The sequence below is a fragment of the Symphalangus syndactylus genome, chromosome 24 (assembly GCF_028878055.3).
Source record: "Symphalangus syndactylus isolate Jambi chromosome 24, NHGRI_mSymSyn1-v2.1_pri, whole genome shotgun sequence".
NCBI lineage: Eukaryota > Metazoa > Chordata > Mammalia > Primates > Hylobatidae > Symphalangus > Symphalangus syndactylus.
This window is the reverse complement of record NC_072446.2, coordinates 65,405,286-65,431,113: the sequence shown is the minus strand read 5'-3', so window position 1 is coordinate 65,431,113 and position 25,828 is coordinate 65,405,286. Positions and strand designations below refer to the sequence as shown.

Genomic DNA, 25,828 nt, shown 5'->3' with positions numbered 1-25,828 from the left:
CAGACAGCTCATTCCTCATGAGATCATCCCCGTTTGGAACCCAGCTGAACACTCCTCGGACAGACGATTGACATGGTTCAAGGAATCCCACGACTTTCCCACAGGGCCTAAAAGAGCTAGTCCATTTGCATTCAAGTTATTTCTCCCAGGCCTGCTAGACTCTTGATAATAAATTCCTTCTTAGCATGATGGAGTGTGAACTCACACTGCCGGCCACACGCTCGTCCTCTGTAATGGCTTTGACAATCAAAGCCAACCTTGGTATAAAAATTACAGTCTCGGCCAGGCGCGGTGGCTCACGCTTGTAATCCCAGCACTTTGGGAGGCCGAGGCGGGCGGATCACGAGGTCGGGAGATCGAGACCATGGTGAAACCCCGTCTCTACCAAAAATACAAAAAATTAGCCGGGCGTGGTGGCGGGCCCTGTAGTCCCAGCTGCTCGGAGAGGCTGAGGCAGGAGAATGGCGTGAACCCGGGAGGGGAAGCTTGCAGTGAGCCGAGATCGCGCCACTGCACTCCAGCCTGGGTGACAGAGCAAGACTCCGTCTCAAAAAAAAAAAAAAAAAAAAAAAAAAAAATTACAGTCTCGGGGATGTTCTTACCTAACTGGCACGTTTTGCCAGTCCACTGTGGGGGGCACACACACTTAAATCCGTTAACCAGGTCCTGGCAGGTGCCCCCGTGGGAACAGTTATTAGGAGAACAGTCATCAATGTCTGGTCAACAAGAAAAGGAGGGGGTTGACAATTTAATTCAATCCATCTGACAATTAGATCCTTTAACATCACCTCTTACATGAGGGGCTGTCATTGAAGAGCCAGACACCTGCTACAAGGAAAGCTACAGCAGGACAAGTGGGACGGTGACGATAAGGCCGAAGCCTTGATTTTAGCTTTAAATCCCCCACTGCCCCAGTTCATGTAATCCCCAACCTAAGCAGTGGGGGAGAAAGACAGCTGGATACTGACAGAGCATCTGCCCAGGAGGAACACAGGATATCTCTATCTGCCTAATTTTTAAAGAAAAGTTTCATCACAGCTCAGAAGTAGCTAGAAGTAAGGAAAAATAGTTCTTTACAGGTGGAAAACCTTATTCCTCTTATTTGCTTACAGAGTTTGCCCAAAATAGCACACCTAGAGGCTGCACTCTCCACTTCTGCTTTGACCAGAGACAGCTCCTAACAATTTAGGAAGTATTCACTTTTGTGTCTTTATGACAACCCTCGGAGATGGGAATTGCTACTGTGCCATTTAAAGAGGGCCCGGGGAGCTTCTGTGGCCTGCTGGAGTTCCGCAAGTGACGGGTGCGGGCCCAGGACCAGCACAGGTAATCTGACCCCAGAAATCCACATCAATAACCACACCTGGGGTGCTGATGACAGCGGTTCTCAGACCTAGCTGCACTGCAGAATTCCAGAAGTTTATCAAAGACCATAGACTCCCCGACTCTGGAGGGAATCTGGGGGACCCAGAGATTTACACTGTAAAGCAGCCCAGGTGATTCTGATATATAGCCCTGTCTCACAGCCAAAGGAACTCTGCAGGGCAGGTTCTTCTTTGGGGGCCCCCTGGCCCTATGACAGAATCCAGTAGTAAGTGACAACCTCCCCTGAAGGCAGCCTCTCCACGGCTGCAAGAAGAATAACCACAATTGGAAGGTGGCCAGCTCCAGGAAGCAGATGCAAAGGAACAAGCGATTCCACGAGGACGTTCCTTCCAAGAACAGATACATGCGCTACCTTAGTGGGGCAGGATGGGGGTGCTGGGAGACCTCCAAACACACAAGCCACCAGACTGCTTACCAGACTTAGGCCTGCACCCACCCCTCTCCCACTGAGACATTCACACTGGACAAGCCTAGGTACCTCTCCCCAGCGTGGTATCTTGGCACAAGGATCCTTAGGATGGACACAGGCTGAAAATTGGACTTACTTGTAGAGCATGTGGGGCCGGTCCAGCCTGGGGAACACTCACACTCAAAGCCCAGGGAGGTCTCCTTACAGCTGCCTCTGTTGTGACAGGGATCAGAGAGGCAGGCGTGCTCAGCTGCAAAAACCAGGACGGCAGTCAGCGAGGGATGCCTGTGCACCGCTACCTCCCCATGCCCCCCTCCAACCGAATCCCACACCACAGCCACTAGTGCAAGCATATTTCAAAAACCAAAAGCGAGCGTGTGATAGAACCCTGCTGTGTCTACGAAAGAAAGGAAGTCATCTTTCTCGCTGAGCTGTCTCTAAGCACATTCCAAGACATCTCAGAGCTGGGGTCATTTCATCTGCTGCTGAATCCTATATGAATCAGCATCACCCAAAAAACTTTAGAGACTTGAAAGTTACAAAGCCTCATAGAATGGTTGGGATAAGGCCTATCTTTGGAGGCTATTTTCACTTTTTTTTCCTTAACCAAGTCCTTAAGTATATTTTTTAAAAGCTGAGTACAGAAAAATTAGACAAAGCGCTCTCATTCAGCTTGGACCACTTACCAATTTCACAGTTGGGTCCTGAATACCCCTCAGGGCAGGAACACTGATATTTGTCAGGGCCTGTGTTGCTACAAGTTCCCCCGTTGAGACACGGCTGGTGGGTCCCACAGTAATTGAGATCTGCCAAAAAGATCCCGGAGTCACTAAGAGACGCCTGTGAAGATGGCGAACCCACCACGTTTCTAGCCCCAATCGTCTTTTAAAAAGAAAAACCAGAAAACCCACACAACATTCAAGGAGAATTCAGAATAAAAGCCCCTGCCAATAAAATTAAAAACCAAATTACTGCCATCCCACCCCCAGATCCCACCCTGGGTCTCATCCCTAAGGGCCATACCTTTGTCACAGAGCTGGCCGCCCCAGTTGGTCTCACAGAGGCACTGCCAGGGCTCATTACAGATGCCGTGGACGCATCCCGGGTGCGGGATACACTTATCACAGTACAGGCCTTGCCAGCCGTACTGGCACCTGGAGACACACAGCACACCTCCAGGTTAGCCTTTTGAATGTTAAGAGAGACCTGTACAATTCGAACGGAAGACTGCAAAGTCCAGGCTTTTTCTGTTTTGTTTCTGGGGACAGGATGGTAGACTCCCAAGGCTCATCAGGGGCTCCGTATAAACAAACATTTTCACAGTTGAGCTGAGGTCCCCTCCCAGCCGACTCCTGACAAAAGGAGGGCTGTTTGGGAAGAGGCCAGCATGGGGATGCCCTTCACAAAGCCACTCACTCTTCTCAGGCTCACACGAGTGAGCGAAAGGTGAAGGCATGGAATAAATCAACCCGTGCGCCTAGTTGCGACAGACCGTAGAGGAAAGCACCCTCCCAGTGACAAGAGAGCTATGCCAAAGTCTCTGCAGACGCTGCACTTGCCACTCTGCTCTTTGTCTGCACAGAAAGTCACGACCCCAGCGCACAGAAATGCAACAAGCCACCAAGAGCAGCAGGAAACCGCCTCATGATGACACTTTATTTAAAAAAAAACAAGGAGAGAAAGGGGCACCCTCCCTTGGCCAAGGCCAGAGTAGGCTCTCTAAACCCACTTCTATAGGGAAGGAGAAGGAAATGACAACACTTGGAACCAACTCCATAATTTGTGTCCCATTACTGTGTGCTAATTTATAGTGATTTCTTGCTTTGCCAAGAAAAGAAAAAAAAAGAAAGCAGTCTGCTTAATTTATCTAGTATTGGGAGAGTTGAGGTTCTTTTACATAAGCACTTTGATTAATCGTACTCTTTTGGGGCCAAATAGTGCCTTTGATCCCCAAACAAAAACAAAAACAACTTTCACCTGGGGTGGGAGGCGGGCAGCGTCTCAAACCACTCTCCCTTCAATTTTCAAGCCCTCTGAAACTTTAATTGCCTTCTCAAGAGCCAAGCTTTAACAAGGGTGGGGGAAGGCAGGGAGAAAGATCAACGAGCCTCGCGGTGGAGGGTGGAGGGTGGGGTGCGGGTGGGATGGGCAACATGTTTCCAGAACGGGACCTGGGAAAAGCCACGATCAGCGCCAACCCCCTAAGCTGCTCAGCTGTAACTCTGGAAAACAACCCCCGCCCCCTCCAGCTCCCCAGAAGGAAAGGCTTTCGGTTTCCCAAGAGCGGGAGGCGGGCTAGCAAATCCTTGTCATGGGAAAATTATAGGGATCTAGCTAATAGCTAATCACCCACGGCTGAGAGTCAACTTAACCCCTGAGAATACTGACTAACCACTTCCTAACTTCTAAAACCAAGCTCTGCACACCCACATGCAAAGAAATCACTAGAACGTGTGGTTTAAAGTTAGACACTGGATTCTGGTTTATGTAAAATGGAATGTCAACGTGACAAGTGACTAAAGGAGTAAGATAAGAACAAAATTACAATCTAAATAATTTCTCAAAAGCGGACACCCACATTAGTGGGAGGTAGGGGGGTAGCCATTCTGTCAAGGCTGATATTCTTAGCCTGAAAGATAGTAAGAGGGAACTGATTATGAAATGGCAATATTCTCACCGTCTTCCCTTATCCTCCTCCAAATTCAGGATCACTAGGCCTCTTCAAGTTGCCTCATAAAGGCAAGGAGAGGCAGCTGAGGACCCAACCTCACCTAATTAAAGAGACCTCAATCCCCAAGCATAAAAAAGCAAGCACAAGAGGTCACCGATGACTTCAAAAGAAAACAAATAAAAATACTGACCCTAAAAAAGGCACCAACCAAGTTATCCCAGTTTAATAATATATGATTAAGATTCTCATGAGAAATTGAAGTGACTTTCCTCAGATGATGATTCATAATTAAGTTTGGTATTATTGGCAGGCTTGCAATAAGCATGCATGTATACCCAGGGCACTCAGTCTACTTGGGAACAACAAAAACCAGTAAATTTTCTCATGTGGGGGTGAAAAAAAAAAATAACCTGTGTAATACATAATCCAAAAGACAACTTACAGGTAACTTGCCATTCAACTATTTCTGCAGCGGGACACAACCTGAACTTCCTCAGCGTGAAGGTTCTGTTTTGACTTTCTTTCAAGGTAGGGAGAGAAAACTGGGCTGGGAGACTATGCAAATGATGTGTGGGAAAGTCGCACCTTAAGTAAATAAGGCCATCAGTGCGTGTCTGGGCAGGGAGAGGGAGGTGGGACTTCGAAAGAGAAAGGGCTAAATTCTGGAAACAAAGCCTGTTGTTCTGGCTGGGAGGGCCCTCCCCTGTATAGCTGTATGTGTGTTCTGATGACAGCAGCACAAATCACAGCCGGCCTCTGCTGATATCCATCTGAGCAGGGAGCAGGCTTGGAATCACTAATAGCACTGCCATTGGGACTTTCTCCAGAACACCCTTAATTAGAAAGAGTTAAGGTAGGTGGATTCCTGCTCCACATTTGACAGCAATGCTGTTAAAATACTACAGTCCACCTCCACAAATGGGAGACAGCAGGAGAAGCCCCTCAGCCTTCCAGGGAATAAACTATCTTTCTGAAGTGTAGAAGAGACAATTCAGGACAACCAATTCGTAATTTAGTTCCATGTTCCCCCTTGCATGGGAGGGGAACAGACGGAGTGGTGGAATCATAAAGATAAAGGCCACAGATAGTTCTCTTTAAAGGAGCAGCCTCAAAATTTACTAAGCAGCAAAGTCATGTGGCAAGCTTGTCAAATGCAGACTCCTGCCAAACCAAGGACTAGGATTCTATGGATGTGGGTGGAGCCCACGAACCTGCATTTTAACAGCTAGCTCCCTTGTTAATTCTGGAAGTTACACTTTGAGTACTGAGGTTTGGGGGCAGTGATTGCTGATGGTCCCATCAGCAGCATCACTTGGGAGCTTGTTAGAAATGCAGAAACCTGGGCTCAGCCCAAACCTATAGACTCAGGACGTGCGTTTTAATAAGAGCCCAAATAACATTAGTTTGGGACATACTGGTTTAGCCTATGTTTCATAAGTTCCCTTTACTCATGTCAGAGTAGCTTTGAGGGCAAAAGTGACAGGCTCAAAGGATCCATTTTAGTGTTACTCCTTAAAATTTGGGAGGAGGGAGAGTAAAGCATAAGACTGCCAAAAACACCACAGACACCAACAATATTTCCCGAAATAAGCCTTTTCCAAATTGGCATAATATAAATTTCAAGAGGTTCCAAAACCCGCCATCGTGAAGTGGTCAGGGCAGGCCTCCCTTTGGCTTCTGCATTGTTCCTGGACCATAAAGGAACAGACTTCAAAGGACTGCAGCAAAAGTCTACATTCATCAGGCTCAACTGACAAGATTCCAGGGCAGCCATTAACCTCTCAGCACCAACCCAGCTCCCGCCTGCAAAGGGGCCAGGAGATTGGACTAATCCCATTCTAAAGAATGCTGAACTTTCGCCTATTGATGGGAAAAGTGGGGGAGGGGGCTGGGAGAAGAAAGCCTTGGTGGAAGAGGAGAGGGACGCAAAGAAACAAGCCCACATCCCTCCATCTAGCCCATCAGCACAGTAAGGGAAGATTATAAAAATGTGTTATCAATTTACAGAACAGTTAATATATGAAGTCACTGGCTATGCCCAAAGAGTTTCTTTTTATTCCAAGAGAGAAGTGGTATGTGCATTCCACCAGACAGCTGGTATAATTTAATAAGCTTCGGATGTGTCTATCTGAATTTTTTTTTTAAAAAAGCTTTCTTGTTCTTCAAGGAAAACAGAGGCATAGTCACAATAAAGTCAGTTCCTCTCTTACATAAAGGAAAATTAAAAGAAATCTCACAAAAGACCAGTTTATTTACCTGCAGTCACCCGGGAGTTTGCAAGACCCATGCTTGGGACTGCAGCCTTGTCGGCAAATAGCTGTAAAAAACAGAGAAGGGCGTGTCAGCACACTGCCTGTTCCTCACATCGCCACGGTCATGAGAATGGCCCATTGCATTAAAGTCTGCAAATTCCACGATTTTAATACATCTCATATCAGTTCCCTTGTAAGGAGAGGAAGATGGGAGGGGCGCAAATAACAAAACCAGCTTTAAACTTCAAGGCCTTGTTAGCAGATTCTGAAAACATGATATTGTTTGGGGACAAAATGCAGACAAGTTGATGAGGGAAGGGGGACCTTCGTCCAGCCTCTCTAAACCACAGCCACCCTGGCTCCTTGAGCAGAGCTTGGTCAGTTTCCATTCTGCCCACACCTTTTTCATTAGAAGAAAAAAAGGTATAGATAATCCTTCCCCATCCCACCAGGACAAATTCAGATGAGCCTCAGCCTTTAAAAAAAACAAATAAACAAAAAATCCATACTAAATGCCTGGTTTGAAAATTCCATGGGACTAACAGGGCCAACCAGGCTAGATTCATTGGGCAGGCTAATCTGGTGGCCAGATCTGGTGAGCCTTTTGTAAAGTGCCCTTGCAGAGCAATTCTCTACTTCATTTAAAAAAAAGAAAAAAGTAACTTTTTAAAAAATGTCAGTTTATAAGACCAGGCACAGTGGCTCATGCCTATAAACCCAACACTTTGGGAGGTTGAGGCAGAAGGATAGCTTCAGGCCAGGAGTTCGAGACCAGCCTCAACAACATAGCAAGACTGTCTATACAAAATAAAAAAGCTGGGTGTGGTGGCATGTGCCTATAGTCCCAGCTACTTGGGAGGCTGAGGCAGGAGGATCACTTGAGCCCAGGGGTTCAAGGCTCCAGTGAGCCATGATTTGCCATCATGGGTGACAAAGTGAGCACCTCATTTAAAAAAAAAACACCGAACAAAAAACCCACACTAAGTGTTAGGTCGTTTAATTTTTAAAACACCCTAAAATATGCTGATCGATTCCCCTTTTCATTTGAATTTCAGAAATGCCATCCTTTTTAAACTCTTGTCTCCAATTATTAAATAAAGCAGTAGTACTACCAGGGAGACCTGCAAATTCCTTCCCCCAAGCCCCACCCCTCTGTCATGGCTGAAAAACTCACTTTGAAATTGAGTTTATCAAAAGAATTTACCTAATTATCATGTAAAATAAGCAGAGTACATTATTGCTCATGAGGAGATATTATACAATTAACAGAATTACCCATCAAGTTGCTATGAATTGGAATCACTGAATTCTGTAAAGGGACTGGGACAGTAGACAGCACAGAGTCTAAAAGTGCGCTCAGTTCTACACCAGTAGGAAAGCCTGAGCTAACCACATACCTCTCCCCGTCAATGCCGTGCCCCCAAAGATGCCCAGTGAAAACTTGCTGCAAGGCTACCCCGAATGCAGGGGCTATCATTTCCTATAGGATTGCCTGTTCAGACATCAACTGGGCTAACCTAGTCCTGTCTGGATCTATTTTCGGTCAAGCTCCTTAGAAGCAGAGTCTGAGAAGGGGATCCGGCATAGGTAGAAGGAATTGAGGGAAGCAGATGCGGTAGGGGAAAGAGCTGAGCAAGAACATGGTCTCAACTGGAGTCTGATTTCAGCCTAATCCCAGGGTAAGCTCTAGAGTGCAAATTGTACTACTGTTTTAAGGCAAAGGAAGCTGGGCTTTGTAGCCCCTATGTCTGTCAATCACTGACTGTGAGCTGGAGGAATGGGGCATGCACGGGTTTGGCCAAGGACGAGTCTCCTGAGAAGGAGCAGCTGTGAGCTGTTGGCAGCCAACACAGCACCTGGGGGATGGGGATGCCAGTAAAGGGGATCTGGATGGGACACCGACAGCATCTTCTACACTCACCATCTTCATGCTGCAGGCCCAGAATAACAGTCAAAATCCCACCCCACCTGAGATAGCCACATGCCACCTGCCTGCTGGTGGGGTGATAAATGGACACTAAAAGCAACAGGCACACGTGCACATGCACACACACACACACACACACACACACACACACACATATACCTCTGTTACATTCGGGGCCCATCCAGCCTTCCATGCAAGTTTTGTTGCCATTCTGGTCACAGGCGTAGTGTCCAAAGAAGTCATCTCTGGGGCGGCAGAACTTATTGCAGCCAAAGCCATAGTAGTAGTCATCACAGGTCACGCGGATCTGATACTCAAAGTGGGCAACGCCCGTGTTCTGCTTCAGCGTCTGCCACTGCCGGCTGGGGTTGATCATGCCCGAATGAGAAGCCTTTTCAATGATACTGTCAGGTTCTAGGGACAAAGTGATGAACCGCGTTAACATTCACATTGGAGCCTTCTTCCCTGACCATTTTGGCTTTTTAACATAAAAACATATGCACGTGCTACAAAATTCTATCCATTGTACAAAAAGGCAAAGAAATGAAAAGTTTATGCCCCTACCCAGAGACAACCTGTTACCACTTATTTACCTTCTTTAATGGGTACACAGTATTTCATTGTCTGGAAACACCGATAAATAATTTACCTAGTCCCTGACATGTGTGCATGTGAGTCGTCTGGGCTTCTTACTACTAAACAAAGCCACAGTGAGCATTCCTTGAATGTATCTGCCTGTGTATGGTTCCCACAATGAGATACTCTAGCAATGGAAGTGCTGAATCAGAGTCTGTGCACAACCAATCAACCTGTGTCCACAGTCTCAAACTACCCAGTCTGTCCTCCCACCACCCAGGAAGCTGTGTTTCCCAGTAACACTGCCAAAGTTGTACATTATCAAACCTTCTAATCTATGCCTGATAGGTAAAGAGGCATCTCATTTAATTAGCATTTAATTAAGTGATGGCGAGAGCCCTTTCTGGTAGTTACAAAACCATTTATATTTGTTCCTGTGAACAGCAACAGCTTCTCTCCTCTGCCAACTTTTCTATCACATTGCCACACTGACTTGCAAGTGCTCTTTACATATGAGAAAGTAGCTCCCTATGGAATGTTGCTCTTGACAAAATTTCATTATTCCAGATAAAGGTCAGCAATCATTTCTGGTTTTAGAGTTTTATGTCTTGCTCAGAAAAGCTTTTTGTCCATTTCAAAACTCTTAACTGGAAGCCAAGGAGAGGATTGAGTTACTTTTTTTTTTTTTTTTTTTTTTTACAATTGTTAACATGGCAACCTTTAAAGCCAGCTCTTAAATACCAACACCTTGAACTTGATGCATTCCACCTCTCTCCTCTGCCCAGAAGGCAGATGGGAGAATAATTCACCAAAGTTTAGACACAGGTAAATTGAGGGGAGGGTTTTTTTTTTTTTGAGCCAAGTCATGCTCCTGAAAAAAATGCTTACTGAGGAAAATAAACACCTCGAGCTCAAGCAGCTCTCAGGAGTATGTAGTCCCTGCCCCGAGGCCACTTATGATCTAGTTTGAGAAGAGACAGGTACAAAAATAGCTCAAACGTCAGGTGCCAGCAGTTCAGGGGAGGGATCTGAAAAGGCAGCAAGGCACTAAGTCAGCACCCCAACCTGGTTTTGTGTTTGTTTTCTTAAACCTGCCAGCACCAACTCTTCATCACCTTGTCAAATTCAAGGCCATCTTGGAGAGACGGTTAGAACCGACTTGCAATGTCTTGGTGATTCTTACCCACCCACATAGCTGTTTTTCTAGGCCTCAGGCCCGTGCTCTTTTACAAAGTGATGCAAGCCCTGTAGGTGACCACGAGAGAAGGGACTCCTGGGTGGCTTCATCCACACACCACTTCCACCAGGGCCCCAGCGTTCACCCTCTGGGGCTCTCAAACTGCTGCGTGGGCAAGACAAGCCTTGAACAAGCTCACATACCTGCAGCCTGACACCCCGGCACGCACTGAACCACTTGCAGGTAACACTTCACTCGTTATTGCAAATAAACAGAGGCCAAGGAATGACAAAAATGTCTCTCCATTAACTGTGTTTGCTCTGCTGGTTCAGTTAAAAAGCACAGTGAGCTATTACCACGTGCTTACAAGATCTTCATAAAAGGGATCGGTTAAACACGCTAGCCACGGCTCAAAGGCATCCAGCTTCTGAGGCTGGTATCAACAACAAACAGTTCAGACAAGAGTCCAGGGCAGTCCTAGGTGTGCAGGACTGATATGTACTTTTCAGTCACGCAGGAAGCGTTCCACTTATTTCCGGGAAGTGTCGTGCAGAGGATCACTTCAGAATCCTCAGTGGAGCTATGGAGCTGCATACATAATTTCACACCTGCTCGGGGGTGGGGGGTCGAGCGTGTCTGGGTTCAAATACATCTGCTGCCTGCTTCCTGATCACGCTTCCCTTCAGCTTGAGGCACTGGAAAGGTATCTGTGGCAGTTCGCTTGGCAGTCCAGCCTTGTGATTGGAAAAGGACGTCACCATGACTCCTTGCAATCCCCAGTGCCACGAAGATGAATCACGAAGAACCCATGACCACCTCACAGGCCAAGGAGGAGGTGATGAAGGGCGAGTCTGAGCATAACCTGGGACCACACCAACCCGAAAACCTGGAAGGGGGCCTCAGCCAAGAAAGCTAAGCTACAGGGAAAACCTGGTCTGAAGTGTTCCTATTTATGCTTACATGTCTATTATGCGTTACAGTAAACTGAAACCATTTGCTCCAGGGGAGAAAGAAATTTGGAACTCTGTATACCACAGTCCCAAAATGTAATAAAAGACTTTGGAGGACCGATGACAGAAGGACCAGCCTTAAATACTTTCAAATACATAAACAGCACCTAGGCTATATTTGGGCCCGAGTCTGCCTGTGAGGGCTCACTGCAGAGCTGATAGAAGGAATTCTCTGCCCTAAAACTCAGGGCTCTGCCTTTGATTTACATCTGAAGCCAGAATGTTTACAACTCGCTTGGGTCCCACAGGGCAGCCAACTCCATTTGGGCTTCTGAACATCCTCAGCTTCTGCCCTGTGGAGTGCGGTCCAGAGGGAGTGGCTGAGGGTGAAGAAAGGAACAAAACACTCCAGGTAGTATAAACAGCATGTGCAAAGGTCCTGAGGCCAGAGAGCATGCGATGTAGTTGAGGACAGAAAGGCAACTGCTAGGGTATGGCCAGGCTACAGATACGATGGACAACATGGTGTGTAAGACAAGGCTGGCAGGGAGACAAAGCTGGGCTGCACAGAGCCTTGTGGGCCACATGAAGATCTGTCCCAAGAGCAACAGAAGGCCACCAAGTGGTTGGTTTTTCATAAGGGTGACAAGCAAATGTTATGGCTCGGAAAAGACCAGGAAGGCAGAAGAATGGAGAAAGCACTAGAGGTAAGTCACAGCAGATAAGGGTGGACCAGACGGAGGTTACTCTAAGTTCAGTCATAAGCAGATGGTGACTTGGACCAGGGCAGTGGCAGAAGGCAGGCGGATTCAAGTGAAGAGCTGGAGAGAGTTTTCAGAACTTGGAGGTGGACTAGGTATGGATGCTAACGGAGAGGGGGTACACAGATCGCCTTCCATATTTCTGGCTTATGGCAATGAGTGTTCAAATATCGGTGCCACACACCCAGAAGAGGCCCTGGGGAAGGAACTGCTTTTGGCAAGAGAAGATCCTGAGTTTGGTTTTGACTGTGCTGAATTCAAGATTCCTTGGAAGCGTCATAAAAGAGACCAAATAGGCAAGTGGAGAAACCATTTCCATCAAACCCATCCCCCTCTTCAGGGTTCACCAGGTGAATTTTGATAACCTGCAATGGGCACCCTTGAGGTTTAAAAGAACTTTATTCCTACCCCAGTCTTTCTTGTCCTCTTCCAGGGATTTGGTTACCCCCCCAGGAGATGAAACATCCTAGAACCCCAAAATCGGGCTACCTGGAAATGCAGACAACTGTGGGTAGCTCTGGACAAGCCCTGGGTTCCCAGGGGACATGACTCCCTGACCTGCGAGGTGACAGGAGGCCCAGGAAAGGTTCTGCGAATGCTGCAGTGTGGCAGGGAGGTGTCTCACATGTCCCTAACAAGTATACTGACCCGGCTCTTATCACAGGCCGGGATCACCCTCAAGCTGTTCACTCTACCGGGTGGATTGTTTTAATAGCTAAAAGGGAGGGGAAAGCACACCATGCCGACACCATAATATTACAGAAGGGCCTATGTCTCCTCCCCCCCCAACCCCTTCTGCCTAACGCTTAGTTACCACTGTAAGCAGGTCACAGTGACATAATGTTCACAGTCCTCAATGTTTGTGGCAGGGAGGGGAGAACAAACAGGTGTCTGTGACCCTGACTGGCATCAGCCATAGCCAAGGCTGACAGAGCTTCCCTGCCACCCCCACACGCACCCCCCACGGCATTACGGGGTAGCCCTCTGGGGAGGAAGAACTCGAACCTCGGACTTTCATGAGCTCCCCTCCAGGGAGGATGACATCCAAAAAGCTGGACTTAAGATTCCCAAGCTAGAAGAGTGACCCAAATGGCCTGGACTCTCTGGCACATCGGGGCTCAGCAATGATTCTGTGGCTCAATAAGCCAGCCACAGGTGGAAGCTGCCCACGTAGCAGGCACCCAGCCCTCACTGCACCCACGGTGGGCATTCACCATTTTCTGTCAGCAAAAAAGCAAGGCAAGGAAAGAGGAAAAGATGTTATTCACAGTGAAAGCAAACAAAAAAAAATGGTGAGATAGAAAAGCAAAAAGTACAAGGCATTCAGAGAACAGACAGCCAAGACAAGAAGCTGGATCCACTCTTCCTCATGCACAGACCAAGAGATTTCAGTGCACATCAAGTTTTCCAGCGACCGCAACCCAAACTCTGCTGGCAGAAAGGGAACTTGAAGTTTCGGCTCGTGAGTGAAAACATTGTAAAGTTACAATTAAAGAGCAAGACTGCTTTGTCAGCCAGACTGTGTCATTTCAATCACATCCTCCATGGCTTATCCACCAAAACCGACCCCTCAGAGTCCTGAAAGGCAACCTGCACTGAAAACAGAGCCATCTTTCAGAAAAGGACAAGGCAGGTAATGGCTGTGAAGCTCTGGAATTCCGCTTCAATGAAAGGTTTGTGGAGCAGTGTGGGAAACCCGGGCAGGCTAGAAGCTCACCTGCCCACCAAGTGAAATTCAAGGTCGGTCTCTAGAGCCCAGCACCACCTTTATGGCTTTATCTTTCTGATGAGAGATTAAACACTCAAAGTTTAAATGGACTTTTAAAAAGTCACTACTTTGATCCTTTAGCAGCCTACAAGGTTTTAAAGTTGTAAAACCATTAAGATCTCTATCCCGAAGATAATCTAGGTTTCATAATCAGGGAATGAGTTAACTGGGAGTCTGTTCTGGCCACTTAATAGTCCAAGCAAAAATTCTAGAAAAGTTAAGGAATACATTCCACTGACAGGTTCACCCTGGGGTGCAGGGGAGAACAGAAGGCAAGGGGTGGCAGAAATCCTAAGTACTAAGGAGACAGATCCAGCTCCAACTGGTTGGCCAAGCCCCGCACTTCCACGTGTGTTTACAGAAAAGTCCACAGAAGCGATACTTACGCACGGTGTCATTACTGGAATCCCACGCCTCCACAAGCAACGTATAGGACCTCTGAAAGACATACAAACAATTTAGCAGTTCAGAAACAGGGTCGACTCTCCAAAATCTCGTACATTCTTGGCCTCCCAGAATACCCCACCACACAAAACCATAATGCCAAAATAAAAATTCTGTTGGTTGTTGCATTGAGTTCCTGGATGTTTAAATCCAAACCAACTCCCCTTCCTTTGTCAGCACTCTTCCCAGGTTGACAAATGACTCCTTTCACCTGGCAGGGACGCACTGGGGTCAATATGCATGCAGGCAGCTCAAAGTTGAGATCAGGAAATGCCACCTCACCATATGATATGAGAGTATTTAGCATATAGTTTCCCAAAACTTTCCAGACCCCGACCCTAGTGCATGAGGAAACACACACACACACACACACACACACACACAGAGAATGTATTCTAAGCTAACCTAACCAGGTATTGGTACCGAGGGGGTATTGCTAAGGTTACACTCTGGGCCCTGGTGAGGCAGTCTCTAGGGAGGCCCCCTTTTCCTTTTTAGAACCCCTTTGAAAGCTCTGTGTGAGACCATCCTGGCTCCCACAAGTATCGGGTAACTCTAGGAAACAGGAGGGGGTAGATGCAAAGCGACTCTGCAAGACAAAGAAGTCAACCTCACTTGGGCGGTGGAGTTGGGGGCAGATCCCAGGGAAGAAAGTACAAAGGGAGAAACAACCACACACTCATGGGTTATATTTATTGATGAACTTATCTGTTAATAAGATCTAACATTCCAAGAATAATCAGAGTCTACTAACTAAACAAATTCCCTGGATACTGGCAAGATGCCAGCTGTTAAACTGAAGGCACCTTCTATCTTCCAAGCTTATCTCAGAATTCCACCTCTCCACCCCCAGCCAAACCTAAGCTATTAGCAAATTCCCCCCTTTTCTAAAATTTTCCTTTGTAATTTACAGTAAGGTCAGTCTCACAAAACACCAGCGTTTAAATGAAGCTTCTGCTATCTTGGCACTGAAGAAATGTACTCAAGGCAGGTGGGGTAGACAAGGAACATGAACTGGGTTATGAATCCCTGCTTTGCTGTGTCAGAAACCAAGCCATAGGAAACAGAAGCGTGTATAGATTAAATAATACCGTGCTGTGCCACCAGAAGCACACTGCTGCCAAAAGAAGAGAAAGCACCTATAAGATAAAGGAAAAAGAGAAAAGGGGAGGGTAAAAGGGAGTTTCATTCATAACTCAAGGCCAGCTTAGTGCTCTCACAGTGACACAGCAGGTCATCTCTGAATATAAAAATATCTTGTGATAGACCCTGCCTTGGAATTCAGCCGAAATATGTTTCATACTCAAAGCAGAGTAGGATTCCATTTCGTTCACTGATAACTGTGGGAAAATGCTCAGAAAAGCAAGCAAAACCGGGCAAGCCGGGGCACATACCCAGCCGTCTCCTGTTAGTGGCCACAGGTCCAAATTCATTGCTGTTGTTACTATTTTATTAGCGAAAGTTATACCTTATTTACAGCCTCTTTAAGTTTCTTAGGACTTCCTGCAAATTATAGGACTCTTCCCTAAGAGCAGCAAGAAATTATATTCCTCTACTGATTTGAGGTAAGAGCACAGTCAAAATGAGGCCAGATGTGTGGCTGATTCTGTATGATTAAGCCCTTCATTTGCTGGTCACGTTGAGGCCCACGTCCTCCACTTTAACAATATTGTTGTAATTAATCCTCTGATTAAATGCATTGATACCAGGAGTTTTGACAGACTTGCACAAGCGCTAAACACATAATACCCACAAACCCCACTGCAAGGGAAGGTGCCGGGACTGAGCTAGCATGGCAGTACTAACTCGGTTTAATACTCAAAGAGGAAGGCATCCTTAGGTCTTGCACAAGAACTTGGAAGACCGAGCAGTCTACCAGGCTCATCCTTGCCAGAACTGGGAAAACCTCAGAAGTTGCTGACCAACATCACCCCACCTGGAGAGAAAAGAATTGCACGCAGCCCTATGTGCCTGGCTCTGTGATTTTCCATGAACTGCCCTTCTTTCTCAGAGGCAGAGACAGGGTGAGGGCAGGGAGCTACAGTGACGGCAACAAAGCCTGGACTTTTTTTCCTGTCTGTTTCAGGGAGGGGATTAGGGTCTCCTGGCGCAGGAGGAATCCAGAGAAAAAGGATTCCCTCCAAGGCTCCTATTAGGAGGCAATCAACCTCCCACTCCATCCCCACACTATAGATCAGCAATCAAGATAATTTAACAATGATTATTAGTTGCTAGAGAACTTTAATTTTTCCCAGGCCCATGCTTGACCTCTGTACATCCCTGAACATACACCCAGGCACTGAGATCCCAGACCACGAGGATGTGCCTCATGAGAACCATGAGGTGTGCCTCACGCCATCAAAGCAGGGACCAGGCCACAGAACAGCAAATCCACTATGCCGAAGTCACATACAAGCAGCCACTGCAACTCTGACCCCCAGTAGAGGCTGAGTCCTCCATCCCAGGAGGGCTTGGAAAGGCAAGTGTTCAAACTTAAGTTTACACAGCAAAACAACAACAAAAGCAAATACCTGGGTTTTTCTTGATTTCAGACTACAGAACCAAGACTCTGCCGAAGAGTCACCTGGCTTTCATCTTTTTTCCTTATGTTTTCCAGAACAATACTGTGGAGGCCACACAGGAGGGAGGGGTAGCAAACAGATCTTCAGTCCGGATTTGCAAAGTGAGTCACTTCAGCCCCTTCCCAGCTCCAAGCCCAAGGAAATCTGGAAACCTGGCAGCTGGTTCCCATTCTGGTGTGGCATCAAAGAGGAATGGTCAGCCTTCGGAATTGCTTTTTGGAAGATTTCTGTGGAATTCTACCTAGAGGAGAGCCCTGGCATCAAAGCCCCAAAGGCATCCAAGGGCCACCAGGCTCCCAGCAAGGCTGGGGCCCCTGCACCTCCTCCCGCCCTCCACACTTAGGCTGCTGTGCCAAGGTTGTGTTCTCTGCCCTGTCCCACTCCACGGTGGTTACCTTGGCACTGGGCAGAGCGGTAAGCACTTAATTGCCACATTAAGAAGGGGGGATGTAAGAAACAAAGGTAATTGTGTTGGCAGCCGGGAGCTTCCTTTTCCTGGCAACAGTGACAGCCAAACCAAGCCCTGAGAAGCGGCTGCCTCCCCTCCTGCCAAGCTGACGGACACAAATAAACTGCCATCCAAACGGCACGCGTGCGGCGTCCAAAACCCTAGGCTGCTGCGACGGGCAGGCCCGCCGGCGGCACGCACATCCTGGGAATGCCCGACGTGCCAACGCGGCCATTGTGCACAGTCAGTCGGCTCCCGGGGTTCGTCAGGGGCCCTGAGCTCTGCTGACTCAACTGTTGCTTCCTGTCGCTTGTCCTGTATTAGCATTATTTTTGGAGAGGCCCCATTATTCTCCATAATCCTCATTTCAGTCAATTCGGCCAACTCTATTGTCCTGCCTGTGTCTGGGTGGCCAGAGTATAAAATATTCCAGTCACAAAACATATTAAGCAGAAAAGGTTGCAGGGAGTCCATGTGTGGGCACACGCACACGTACTCATGCCCACGATGCCAGTGGGTTTTGGGAAAGTGAGATAAGAAAGGACAACTATCCTACAGCATCTAGGCTAAGACTTCAGGCACAGAAAGCAATCAAGTCTGTAGGGCTTGACATGTCAATAGAGTCCGATCTGGTTACAAAGGGTGATTTTCTCATCAAAGCCCACCTCAAAGGCTCACCAAGGGGCCCCAAAGCTCATATCCAGATTTGTGACTCTCAATGAGACATCCCCACCCCCTTTCCCATCATTACCCTTACCTGTTTGAAAAGCATCCCACTGATAATTAAATGCACCAGTTACAAAAGGGTGGCGAGGTTAATAGATAGAATACCGAGAAGCCAGCCAAGCACAACGGTCTGGTTCACACAGAGCAAGTCTGAACAAGAAGCCTTTCTATTTATTTACCAAAAGTGCATAAAAACTGGGTTGAGCTGGTGGAGGACTCTGCATGTTTGACTAGTTATGTACTCCTTTAACTACTGGGAGCCACCTTGCGGAATTTCTTCCCAGCACACGCACTGCACCAATGGTAGATGTCACTGACACCATGAAAAAAAAAAAAAAAACCGCAGCCACAGGGCTGCTGTGGTCCATGCGGTAATCAGAAATCAGCAAAGAAGTCACAACACAGCCACCCAGTGCCATGCACCAAAGTAAAGGTGAGATTTTTCTGAACCCAGGACCCTCCTCCATTTCCACCACCATTCTAGAATCACCACTTTCCATTCATCCCAATATATCTTCCAACAGTTGGTAGAAAATATTAAGTTTTGAGATCTATCTATCTATCTATCTATATCTATATATATAAAAGCTGAAGCCAAGAGTCACTTCTCTCAGCAGCCTAGATCCTAAGCTTGAAGGATGGGGGTAGGTGGAAGAGCAACATGCCTTCCAGAAGTTTACCATGGAAGAATTTGCAGCCATATTTGCATTTATGGATTACAACGCTAATTGTATGCACATCCAGAGATCATGCATTCTTACATTGTCACTAACCTTGAAAGCCGGACATTGGGACCAACTTCTGGCCCTTCTACAATGGGGCCAGTGGGTGATATGAATCCAGCCAAGGCCTCACATTCCTGTTTTCAGATCAGGAACTGTGAAGGCTCCTTGTTACCTTGGCGCTGTTTTTTTTTTAAGTAACTTTTTTCTCCATGCTAAACTTCCCACATACCTTCTTTCTAGAAGGTGTCCAAAAGGCACCACTATTTGGTGTGAAGATTTTGAGCAGTATTTAGATTGCTGATTTTCTGGGAGATTGCATGCCTGTAAGTTGCTGCTGACTCTCCTTTTTACCCACTCAACTCCCCCAAGAGCCTCCACACCAGAAGTTTCACCATTTTCTAAAAACGTCTTAAGTCCCTGTAGAATTATGGGTGTGGAACTGGTGGGTTGCAAATTCCTATAAGTACTGGAGGTTTGAATAAGTTGCTAAGAAACAAGACAACAAGGAGAAAGAAAACACAGAAGGTTACACCTGCAAGAGAAAAAAATATATATTAGCAACCAAGTACCTGGAATAAAGATTCCATTTTTGGAGCACCTATTCTGCAGATACTTAGCACAGCTCTTTCAAAGCAAGGACAGATTCACTTTCCCCCAAGCCCAGTGTTGCAACACAGACACATCACTTCATCCCTTTGGTTTGAGGTAAGGCGTTTTCTCCGCATGCAGGAAGTCCCTTGCTCTGAGCACATACATACACATGTGCTCTTTCTTTGTATACATGCTGACCACACGGGCGGGATGCAAATCCTGGCTGCAGAAAGGAGGCGGGTCAAATCAGAACCCCATCCTTGAGCCCTCCATGTGCCCACACCATATCTACAGAACCTCAGGGACTGGAAAAGACAGCAAAAGGCATAAAAGTTAGGGCCTGTCAATTACACTGTGATTAGCGTCGTGGCAATTGGTCATTCAGGCCTGAAGTATGAAGGGGGCCAAAGCTGGCATCCCTCGTACAGAAGAATCATGTTTCATTGGATTCTCCAAAAAAAAAAAAAAAAAAAAAAAAAAAATTAAGTTGATCTCAGCAAGTCTCTTAATAGGATCAATGGGATTTAAATGCAAGGCTAATAAGCCAGATACCCCAATTGCTTCCCCTAACGTTTCTCTAGATTCATTTCACTCTGGGGCCACCAATGCAGCAATACAGCTAACTGGGGCTCTGAAGTTCCCAAAAAGCTTTTGGAGATGAGTAGTGGTAATTACACTAATGCATTTTTAATAAGCAGGCACTACTGGGATTTAGCACTAATTTTGGGAGGTACAAATTAACCGTTTCAGTGATTTATAAGTGGTCATTCCTAAATTATTTCCTGTTAAGCCCAATTACTTCCCACAGTAATGTTCTTATCACTTGGTACCCCAATTTGAGAATCATTAATCCAGATAGTTGCTGCAAGTTAAGCCCCTTGGAGCAGCAACAGTATGAGAATTAGAAGCCAGTGGTGAAAAACTACCCCAAGACCAGAGCCCGGGCAGTGGACACCATGTGGGACATACTCAGATACGATATATGGCAGGAAGGGCCACTTCTACAAAGCCTTTCACATGCACACCAGAACGTGGACTGTATTTCATATCTGACCAAATCGTTTCCTCCTCGTCCTCTCTAGAACATGAACAGTTGCTTGGATGGGGTCATAATTCCAAACAAAAGGCATGAACTACATGACCTTCTACACTGACCTACCCCTGCACCCTTTGCTGACACTCAGCGTCAGCAAATTTGGGAGGACTCATGCAAATGGTAATTGTGCCTGCTAGGGGTTGGGAGCCCAAGGTGGTTCGGAGTTTCGTTTTGTTTTTAACCATATGTCCTTTTCTTGCTATCTCTTGAATTCTGTGCCAAGTTCATTTATTTCCTATTCAAGGAAATCAGTTTTAAAAGACATAGTTAATTGCCAAACTAAATGAAGCTGTGCTCTCTAGTTAAATACTTGCTCAGCTACTTAAGTGTTTCAGTTACCTTTATACTCAGCCTGGAATCATTCTTGAAAGTTACGGACTGTGCCGTTTCTCCAACCACATACAGAAAAACAAATACACCTAAACTCCAATTTCTCTTGAGAAGTAAAGCTTATGTTTCACAGCAGGCCTTTTTGGGGCATCAGGGCGGAGACTTGTTTATGAGTGATACATGCGTTTGTCCCAACTTCAAAAGAACCACATTCTCAGTGTTGCCCCATCGGTCTTCCCCCATTTGAGAAAAGCCGAGAGTCTGTTTCATGGTTGGTGACCCGTGGGGCCTGAAACCACAGAGGAGCACCAGCAAATGCAAATCAATCGCCTCTCCTGCCCTCCCACACTATTTCCGCTCCTTTTCCATTGAGGACTCTCTGACCAAGTGTCAAAAGCAGACAGACGCACTTTTCTAGGTCACTTTTCCTTGGCCAGCCTAGGGAGCAAGCCTCCTTGTTTTCATGCTAGCCATCCCTCTGACCCTACTCTCCAAAACGAGCCTCAGCCAGGCTGCTGCTTTTCCACATCACTAATAAGATTCCTTTTATGGTCTTGTGAAAAGCGAGGGGCTCCAGACAGATCCTCCAGCAGGAGGGTGGAACCACCTGCAGGCCCCTTCCCCCTAAACTCCATACACACGTTCAAGGGCAGTTTGAGTATTCACAGTCAGCTTGGGCCAGCCAGATTTAAACGTGGCCAGGCTCTTTAGCTTAAAGTTCTCCCTAATAGGGGATTAACAAACAAGATAAATACTCTTGGTAAAAATGAAATCCCACAACAGAAGCAGCCCTTGGACCTCAAGAGAGCTTCACAGACAGTGTTGGTTTTAATTTTTCTTTTTATAAACCCCTTTTCATGGCAGTTTTTGATAACTGTCTTATCTCACCCACAGCAGAGGGCACTTTATAATGCCAGCTCCTGTAATCGTGGATTTTAAGAGCCACCCCAAGCTTCATACACAGACACAGCCAGATACTCTCCCCTCTCGTCTTCTCCCAGAATCACAGCCTAAGCCGGCGGACAGGAGGCAGCAGAGTGCACCCCATTAGAGCACGTGGTGGAAAGCAATGCTCTGGGGCACCGAGCTCCCCCTCTCACCACCCACCCTCCCAGCACAGGCTAGGCCAAGCCCCAGTCTTGGCAATGAGTCATGCCTCCTGGACAGCGGGAGCCAGGCAGAGGGCACACCCCCAACATTTCCCTTTCCTCCCCTTCTGCAATCGCACCCATCTTCCTTCCACCCATTTTGGGATGTCGCAAGGGCCTCGCTGCAGGATCTGCCAGCTGGGCCCGGGCCTCGAGCTCCTTTGGGGACGGAATGGGGCGGGGGGATGAGGGTCTATCACTTGCACCCGCAGGCACTACCTCCAGAAGACCACCCCTTCCAAGCCTTGGCACGGCCCCCGAAGGCTTGCGGGGGCCGTGCACCCGCCCTTCCCGGGGAAGTCTGCAAACACAGCTGTTCCAGAGCCCGGGAACCGCTGGAAGTGAGGCCACAAGAACTACACCACTCGGGGGCGGGGGCAGGAAGGGGCCGGCAGCGGGCGGGGGTTCCCGGGTCTACACCTTCTGTGAGGGCCCCAGGAACCTCCTCCTGCGGCGGCCGCCCCCGGCCCTTGAACTGAGCCTGGAGAGCGCCCCCGCACACACTAAAATCTCCCGGGGAGCAGCGGGAAACCGACTCCCCCACACCCTCCAGGAAGGACACACCCGCCCTCCCGGCCGTTCACGGGAAAGGGGAGGTTGCCAATTTGGACGGCGTTCGCAGGCCAGAACTGCGCCGAGTCGCCTTCCACGGCGCACCAGGTTTAATTAGTTAAGCAAAGAGATCAGCTACAACGATCTCTTAGCTTGGGGCCGGGAGGGTTACTCTGGGAACTTCAAACTGCAAGTTTACACCGGCCTTCCTAGGAGCCTGGTCCCATAACCCCTTTGGGATCCCCACTTTTGTGCACTAAGCAAACAGCAGCAGGAATGGGACCCACCTCGACTACCCCAGCCGAGAACTAACTATAGTGTCCCGGCTCCCTCACCCGCCACCCCTAGAGATTTCCCCAGTTAGCGCCGAGTTTCAAGCCAAAGCCCTTTAAATCCCTCTCGCAAGGGATAGCAGGGCTCGGCCAGGCGCGGGTGTGAGTCTCCGCCCGGCCTCCTTCCCGAGTAGTCACTCACCGGCCAGGCGAAACTGAAAGGCAGCACGATGCGGTTGCGGTCGTTGCCGCGGCTGGCCTTGAGGTTGAAGGTGTTGCCCCCGATGACAGGCGTGGACCCTGAGCCGAAGCTGCAGGGCCCCCCGGCCGTGACGCGGGACTGATACTCCTTGAGGCACACTTTGAAGTATGTGTCACACTCGTCGCGGGTGCACTTGCGGTCTCCCGGGTTCCGGGCGCCGCCGCAGCAATTCCCGTTCTGCAGCTCCCCGTTCACGTTCTGCATGGACAGGATCTCCAACTCGAACTGACCCGAGGCCCCACATACCTGCCGGCGAGGTAAGGAGGAAGGTCAGCGCGGGAGAAAGCTGTTTTCTTCGAGTGTAGAGGTGGCGACTCCCTCCCACTCCCCGCCCCGTGAAAATAATTTTGCAAAAATACGTTCAAGGACTCAACATGATGCCGGGGCAAAAAAAAAAAAAAAAATGCACGAGTGCGGAAGAAATCCGACGACTTCCCGAGGGGCAAGAGCGGAGCGAACGCGCCCCTGCCCGGCCTGGAGGAGTCATCCTCAGGAGGCCGGGGCTCCCGTGAGGGAGTTGGCGCGCTCAGCCCAGGTGCAGCCGCTCGGGCGCAGGGGCGAGGAGTCGGGCGCTCGAGGGCAGCCGAGCCTGCTCGCGGGGCTCAACCGCCCAGGGCGCTGCGAGGGGAGGGAGAGGACGGCTGGGAGGGAGGCCCGGAGAGGGGCTCCTACCTTGGCTCGCAGGGCACAGAGCAGGGCAAGCAGGAGGCTTAGGGGGCGCCCGGGCCGGCCGCGCGTCCGTGGGGAACGCATCGCTGCGCCGCGCGCCGCGGGCACTCGGGACGCCGCCGCTGCTCTTCGCGCTGGTGCTGCCGCCGGTGCTGCCGTCGCCGCTGCCCCTGCGGCCGCCGCGTCCCGGCTCTAATATACTCCGCCGATTGGAGCATGCACGACTGGAAAACAACACCACTTTTCAAAAGCCCTTTCAAGAGCGGCCCGTTCCAGAAGGCAAAGAGCCGGGCCTCCTTTTATTATTCTGATCGCTTCTTTGAGAGCTCCCCCTCCTCTTCCACCTCCCGGCTTTCTTTCCTTCTCTCGCGCTCCCCTTCTTTTATTATTACGATTATGCGCAGCCTTTTATTCCCTTTCAGATCAGCTGCATGGAAAAAGGAGGGAGGGAGGGGAGAAAAAAAAACCCAGCCTAGCTCGCGGGCCGGCCGCAGGTAACACAATGACGCGTGCCCGCCCGGCTCTCGGAGAGGGACCCGGAGAGCCCGTCTGGCAGCAGCGGCCGGGGCTGGCCACCTCTACCCAGCACGCCGGGCAATGCGCATGCGCGCTTATTAATATTCATGAGAGGGCGTGCTCACCCAGGGCACGCCCCTCCCCTTCACGTTGCTGGGGAGGGGGTAGTGCGGGGAGGAACTTGGAAGGGGTTGGGGGCTGCGGGATGTTCAGGGCGGCGTAGAAGTACCGGGGCCCCACACCAACCCCCGCCCTCGGGAGCTTCGGGACAGGAGGGAAGGGAGAGTGCGGGGAGGTACCTGGAAGGGATCGTTGCTCAGGGACGCCTGGAGGCCCCCAGCGGGGACCGCCCCCTCGGGCGCCCCGGGCTGGGCGCCTTTGCCCGCGCGTCGGGGCCCCAGGTGTAGGCGCCGCGGCGCTGACTGAGCGGTCGAAGCGGGGCAGCTTCCGCCTTCCGAACCGCCTGCGTCAGCTGCGGCTTTCGCCCCGGGAGGAGGGCCTGCCTGCCCGCCGGGAGTTCGGCCCGCTTCCCGCGAGCGAGCCGCCCAGGGCGCTCTGCTGGCGGCAGAGGCGGCGGCGAGGCTGGCGCGCTTGCCGCCGTCTGCTCGCCCCGCGGAGGCGACCTGGGCAGACGCTGCTGGGAACTTTGAAAAACTTTCCTGGAGCCAGGCTTGCCGCAGATTCGAGGGGAAGCCTCGGCCGCGTCCCGCCCCCTCCCAAATCCGAGTCGGAGCCTGGGAGGGCTCCCAGCTTCCTTTCCAAACCGCGCCGGGGCAGAGGCGCGGGGAAACCGGGGGTAGAAGGCGGTGGGCACGCCGGGGCCCTGTTCAGGCTTTGGGAAGGGCCGGCGGAGATGCTGGTGGGCTTGGACGCCCTCCCCGGCCCGCCGCCCCGGCCGCAGTGCCGGGATTGCACCTGTAGGCGGCCTCCGAGCAGCTCTCTGGGTGGCAAGAGATGGGCCTGGGAGGGACCGTGTCCCCACCACCGCTAGTCGCGGAACTTGCCTTCTCTGGGGTGGCAGTGGAAACCTATACTGTTTTCCACCTTGAGGCAAGCCTCGCAATTAACAGCTACACTCCCGGTCATAATCAAGGTCGAAGAAAGCCCGGTGCCTGGCCGTAGCCTCTGCCAACCCCTCTCCCAACGGGCTTGCTGTTGCATTTGAGGGAAACTTTATATGGAAACATCGACTTCCTTTGAAGGGTGGACAGTTTTGGCCCTAATAGTGGGTATGTCCTGCAGAAAAGCGTGACTATTCAGCGGCCGGTTTGGGGCTTGAGTTCTCCTGGGTGTGGGACGTGATGGGCTGGCAATAGGTCAAGGGAAAATAGTTTCCAACATGCTGAGTTATGAGCATAAAATGGTGGGTATTTGTGGTTATCTACTTATTGCATTTGATGGGAGGCTCAGTATGAACAATATTTTCAGTCCCAGATCTCATCATTCTGAGGAATAAACTAGAGCAGCTAACTGACGTCTTTACATGGGTTCTGAAAGAGTCACACTCAGACTTAAGACCACGGCACACCGGCTCGGCCAAGAGATCTTTACTGGAGGCAGCAGGCTGGGCTGGGCAGGAGACAGAGAGAG

At 49.3% G+C, this 25,828-nt stretch overlaps 1 protein-coding gene across 1 annotated transcript in view; it reads right to left on the bottom strand.

Moving 5' to 3' along the window:
* JAG1 (jagged canonical Notch ligand 1) overlaps positions 1-24,331 on the bottom strand; it is a 36,324-nt gene extending 11,993 nt beyond the window's left edge. Inside the window, exons 1-9 of the mRNA XM_055266612.2 lie at positions 23,726-24,331; positions 22,994-23,299; positions 14,264-14,315; positions 8,805-9,059; positions 6,723-6,783; positions 2,819-2,949; positions 2,482-2,601; positions 1,932-2,045; positions 603-716 (exon numbers count right to left, since the gene is read on the bottom strand). Of these exons, the coding sequence (XP_055122587.2) occupies positions 603-716; positions 1,932-2,045; positions 2,482-2,601; positions 2,819-2,949; positions 6,723-6,783; positions 8,805-9,059; positions 14,264-14,315; positions 22,994-23,299; positions 23,726-23,806 (1,234 nt within the window). The 5' untranslated portion in view covers positions 23,807-24,331. The remainder of the gene's footprint in view (positions 1-602; positions 717-1,931; positions 2,046-2,481; positions 2,602-2,818; positions 2,950-6,722; positions 6,784-8,804; positions 9,060-14,263; positions 14,316-22,993; positions 23,300-23,725) is intronic.
* Between the last annotated feature and the right edge of the window lie 1,497 nt (positions 24,332-25,828).